Source organism: Pelophylax lessonae (genome assembly GCF_965119305.1).
Source record: "Pelophylax lessonae genome assembly, chromosome: 1".
Lineage (NCBI taxonomy): Eukaryota > Metazoa > Chordata > Amphibia > Anura > Ranidae > Pelophylax > Pelophylax lessonae.
Window position 1 is genome coordinate 308,723,814 of NC_138768.1, and position 6,000 is coordinate 308,729,813.

The following is a 6,000-nucleotide window of genomic DNA, read 5'->3' on the forward strand; positions in this document are numbered from 1 at the left end:
CCATTTTTATTGGTACACCCCACTGTTTTTCGGGGTACCCCATTGGGTACTCTGCCCCCCTTTTTGGGATTGAGACCACTGTAGATCACTTTTTTGAGCACTTCACACTTCAGCCACCTAGGCTACTTTAACCAATATTTTTGAACCATCTTTTTTACTTTTTTATTACTATTTTATTGGTTCGGCTTTGCACTATATAGAGTATTTACTGTACTATAATTTATTCGGCTCATTTTCTTCACATTTTCTCCAATTGGCACACCTACACACCCAATATCTTGGTGGCACAAGCATTTTCTCCTTCTCTCTATAGTGGTGCTTACCACCTGCGTTGCACTATTTATTAACGTCACCACCTCACTCACACTCGAAGGACACTATTTATATAATTTATTTAATTTTAAAAAAGGTGTATTTATTATGTTTTACATTTATGCCACAGTATAGATTTTATGCACACATATTGCTGTCCTTTATAACAAAAGTTTTTATACCATACCATCAAATTTTACCTTCCTTTTAACCATGTGAGAATCAGTATACCACGTATTTATTTGTATATCTATTGCTTTGTATTTCCTGTTTTTTCCTATTTATTGTAAATCATATTTGTGATATTTACACATAATATCTCCCAGTATTGAGACAAGCACTTTTTCCACTTTACACATATATTGGCAGCGCCAAGCACTTCCCTTTTCTTTCACAGCAACACATAGTGTAATCCTGTTTAAACTTTTATTCACATTGCAAACAATGAAAACTCACTTAAATGGTTAAAACCTCTCATTCGCATTCACTTGTAGAGCGCCTGTCATCCGGCACCTCTCGCCAGCTATTCGGCAGTGATTACCGGGTGGTACCGAAAGATGCGGCGTTTCCTGTGCTAAGATCACATGGTCAGGCGTGACCAAGTGATCTTAGCACAGGAGACGCCACATCTTTTGCATCACCTTTCACATCAGCTGGTGAGTTTGTATGCTGAAGGGGAGAGGATAAGCACAAGGTGTGGTGGAAGCAGCACATATTTTCTGATTCCTAAGGATAAGCACATGGTGGATTCATTAATAAAACTTTTTTAGCGTTTTATTTTATTTCAAACTAAGGCTGGCCATACATGTTCCAATTTTCTTGAAATTTACCTTCAAGTATGTAGTACAAAGGCCTGCCTAATTAGATACAAGTGAATGTGTTTTTTAGCTTTGACCTCACATTATGTGGTTTGTGGTAGATCTACCAGAAAATTGTACAACAAAAGTTGAACATGTATGGCCAGCTTAATGGGCCATACACACTATAATGCCTAGTACACACGTACCGATTGTCGGCCGTAAATATTCGGCTGACGACCGATCAGCCGATTGTAGGCTTGTTAGTATGATGCTTCCGACAGCCGACAGCGCATTTTCGGCCGAACAGAATCTGTCGTGCAGGCATTAAAATTTTTTTTGGCCAACAACAGAACGGCCGACTGTTCGCCAGTCAGTACAGAATTCGGCCGACAATCGGCTGATTTGCAAGACTGGGCATGCTCAGAAAAGAAAAAACACAGGGAAAGTTAACCATCACATGACATCACTTCTGCAGTCGTCTGTTGTTGGCCGACAAAATTCGTGTGCAGTCTTTTGCAGTTTTCAACAGACAGGACAGCCCTAGACAAAAGACAGCCGATCATTCGGCCGACGATCGGTGCGTGTGTACGGGACTTAGGATTTTCTGAAGACTTTTTCCTTTAGATTTACCAAAACCAGATAATATGAGGTCAAACCTAAACACTTTCAATTTGTATGCAATCTGGCAGGCCCTTGCACTACATAGAAAAGGTAAATTTGAAGGAAAAAGTCTTCAGAAAATCTTATAGTGTGTATGGCCATACATGTTCAATTTTTGTTGTACAATTTTCTGATAGATTAACCACAAAGCGCATAATGTGATGTCAAAGCTAAACAACACTTTCACTTGTATCCAATTAGGCAGGCCTTTGTACTACATACTTGAAGGTACATTTCAAGAAAATTGGACAGAAAATTGTAAAAAAATTGGATCATGTATGGCCATACTAAGTTTTAGCGCTACTAATGTGGTGATCAACTGTGGACATTTTTTTATGGACTATTTAACTACATATTATGAGGTGTTTTAATGTTACAGTAGCAGCTGGTTTTTTTATCCTATTCTAGTGGCGCTGGGTGTAAAGGGTGATGCATTACATTATTGTATGTGTCAAATTTCATTGTGTGTTGATAGGGAATTTGAACAATTTTCTTTCTCGCAGCCCATGTTTGCAAGAAATTGCCTAACTAAGGCAGGCCATAGAAGGAGAAAATCTCTTTTCTTTTAACTCAGTGACCTGAATGAAAAAAAAACGCAAAGACTTCTAGTGTGTACCCAGTTTAGGGATTTGCAGTACTACATGCTCCTTTTGCATTGCATGTGATTTGAAAATTGTTTTAATGCATGTTGTCAGCTTGTTGTGATCTGTTGTAACATCCATATAACACCACTAAATAACCAGTATAAGTGCTAAATGGAGGGAGCATTCCAGAACAATAAGCAATCATTTTGGTTGGAGCCATTATTTCATACATATGGTCTTTTATTCTCTGTCTTAATCCTGCAATGGCACATAAATGTATATAGTTTGACTGTCTGATTGGTGGCTGTGTAAAAAAAAAACAGACCATTCTGGTTCTGCAGCTTAGGGGTTTGGTTAATTCCATTTTTTAGGGGTATGTTTAGATTAAGCCTTGGTTCACACCAGTGCGGTATTGAACTGCACTACTTCAGCCTGATTTTCAAAGCCACGATCAGTGCGATTTGCACCTCTGATTTCATTGCGAATTTGTTTAACAGAAGCCTATGCAGGTACCAATAAAATCCGCAAAAAAGTAGTGCCGGAAACCTTTTCCAAAGTCACTGCAACATGACTTGCTCCAATTTAAATAGTTCTATTGCTGGCAATGGGGTTCGACTTGCCATGGGATTTGGATCTGTCAAATCGCATGACAAATTGCACCAATGTGAATGAGGGCTAAAGGTTTTTTTAGCATCACTTTGTTGAGATTAGATCACCAAATAATTTCTAAGTTTAGCTTTTAAGCATGTTTGTTTTTTTTTTTTTTTCCCCTGATAAAGGAACTGTGGCAATGTTTTCTGCTCGAGCTGTTGCAATCAGAAGGTCCCTGTTCCAAGTCAACAACTATTTGAGCCGAGTCGGGTGTGCAAGTCATGTTACAGCAATCTTCACTCCAGCCTGGAACTGGAAAATCCCATCACTGCTTCTTCTAACTAGGCAATCAACCTTCCGCAGAGAACGAGCGTGGCCAGCCATGTATGAATCTGCTGAAAGAGCAAGTTTAACATTGGACAACAAGCTACCAATTTTAGTGACTGCCCTATTTATCTATGCCACTCTACATACTTTCATTTCTGTTTATATAGGAGCAGTGTTTGGGTCTTGATGGAGAAGAATCCTGTGCTTTTCAGCTTGTCTATGACACTTCAGAGATCAGAACATCATTTCTTGAAGGACTGAGCACATCAATCTATAAGTGCAATGCACTATTTTCAAGGATGAAATATGGCATGTCTACACCTTTACTCCATATTATGGATCACATGTAGATGTTTTGCAGTTATAGTAGGGGAATGACACATTAAGTGTGAAGCAAACATATTTTTTTTTTTTTTTTTTTATCCCCTTGGTACTCAGGACAGGGGCTCATAAACATGGGCTGTGATGAAATAAGGCACTGCACTTAGGGCTTGTATATTATAAAGAAAATGCTGACAGTACACAAATGGTGAAAGTAAACACTGGCTGCACAATAGGTGCCTCAAAGCCTGGTGCATTTTATTGTATAGTCATCTCAGTTTTCCAATAGTTGTGTGCTGGCACTTTCTTTATAGGGTTTAATGAACCTCCTCTGTAGTCACAGCTGAGCTGTATTCACAATATTAATCTGACCAGCATAGGGAAAGTAGCCATGTCTGGACTCCATTAACTGAGTAAAACAGTCATCAAAGAAAATCTTTTCTAAGTGGAATATGGAGACTGCCGTTGCAGACTTCTCATAATGCAAATGCTAGTTGCCTAGCTGTCATTCTGACCCTTTGGCTTTCATATATCTATTAATCAATTCAGAACAAGGTATGTAAACCATGAGTTCAGATATGATTCTTCTGATATGTATGCTTTCTCTAGGTCAGCAACTCAAAGTATTAAAGCAAGTGGGTCAAACTAACAGTCATGCAACTGGAATTTTCAGAAGGAAATTACAATTTGTCTCTTAGGAAGAGTTTAACTTGCATCTGTTTTAAGGTATTGTGCATCTCTAGTGTAGCTAGCCTACCTCCATCCCAGCCTAAGGTGTCTGGTCCAGAACCTTTGTTTTGAAAAGCTCTCAAATGCAGCTAAAGGCTCCCCTGTATGTACTGTAGACATTGTACGACAAATACAATTTACCAGACCTACTGTCTACTTTCTTGCAGTCTTCTTAAAAATACCTCTGCATTTTGTTAGTTAGCACACACTGCTCTGAACAAGGTTCAACCTAAGCCTGTGTGTTTACATTTGTTCATCCAACAGCTGCATGTGTTATATGAGCATAACAGGAGGCCTTCTTGCCTTGGGATCATTCTGCAGGCCTTCACATTTTTAATATGATTTTGTTTTCAGCTACTTTGTAAGCTAGCAGAGTATTACCCAAAGTGGGATTTTTAATAATAAGCTGTTGATTCTCTACTCCCCTTCCCAGTTATTGTGCTGTCCTGCAGAGACTCAGTGTTATGCTGCAAGAATGTTTGAAGCACCTTTTTAAAATGGGCTCCACAGGGTGATAAGAATAGGTTATCATAGACGACTTCTTTAGAAACCCTTAATCTAATTATGTGTTTTTCTACTCCCTCTCCTACTACTTGAGCGCACCATGGGTTACAGTCAATGAAAATTGTATGTTATCCAGTGTAGAGCCTAAAATATTTTCCTAATTTTTTTTAGTGCTGTTGAAATAATGCCATGATAAAAGTATTTGAAAAGGCTCAAAACAATTTAAATGATGTATTAGGACAATTTATTTTGCACTTAATTATTTTTATATAAATATTTATTTTTCTTTCTCTCTTTTTTTTTTTTTCCCACTCGAGTGCACTTAATTAGCAAACCCATGTTGGGATGTGCCCTGGGAGGCACCTCCAGGGGATGGGAGGGCTAATGAACTAATGAGTGGGGCAGTAGGATAATGTTTTTTCTTTTGTAGTGCAACAGGACCCGGGACAGATGCCCTTCAGCAAACACAGGGCTATGAATGACCAGAAGATGTGTTTGAAGTAGCTTGAACAACAGAAACTTTGATATAAGGTGGTTCACCTGCCTGAGATCTAGGCATTTTAGCTTCACCATGAAGACATACGATGTCTTGATGCGTGGTAGCAAGTCATAAATATATTATGGTGCGTATATGAATTTGTAGTATAGAATATAATTTTGCAGCTTACAATTGCAATCATGGGATGTTCACAACAAAACATACTAAAAAATAGAGGCTGAATGGATTCATGACAGAGCAGCAGCCAGACAATGAATTGTGGGTAACTTTCTCTGAGAGAAAGAAGGGGAAAAATGTTTTTCTGTAGAGTGCACCACTTGTACTGTTAGGGAATTAAGGATGTATTAGTGGATTACACTTTAAAAATATATATTCTCCACCTGGTGGTAAAGGATGGTATTAACATCAGATAAATACTGCCAAGCTCAGTCCAGTTCTGCTGCTGCATTTGTAACAGGTCCTAGATTCAACAGAGCTTAGTGATCTGCCAATATCCCACATACTCTGGTCAGTTGAGCACTCCTCCCCCCCCCCCCCTTTTCCCTTCGCTCTTCTGTTTTTTGTTCTCTATACAGAAGCTGACTATATATATATATATATATATATATATATATATATATATATATATATATATATATATATATATATATATATATATATATATATACACACA

General features: G+C 38.2%; 1 protein-coding gene across 6 annotated transcripts in view; it reads left to right on the top strand.

Annotated features, from left to right (window-relative positions):
• The window catches only part of MTMR3 (myotubularin related protein 3), a 249,319-nt gene extending 245,892 nt beyond the window's left edge, over positions 1-3,427 (top strand). For all 6 annotated transcript variants that reach the window (XM_082256785.1, XM_082256786.1, XM_082256789.1 and 3 more), the window contains one exon: positions 3,136-3,427. In XM_082256785.1, coding sequence (XP_082112911.1) covers positions 3,136-3,292 — 157 coding nt within the window. In that variant the 3' untranslated portion in view covers positions 3,293-3,427. The remainder of the gene's footprint in view (positions 1-3,135) is intronic.
• Positions 3,428-6,000: the final 2,573 nt, after the last annotated feature.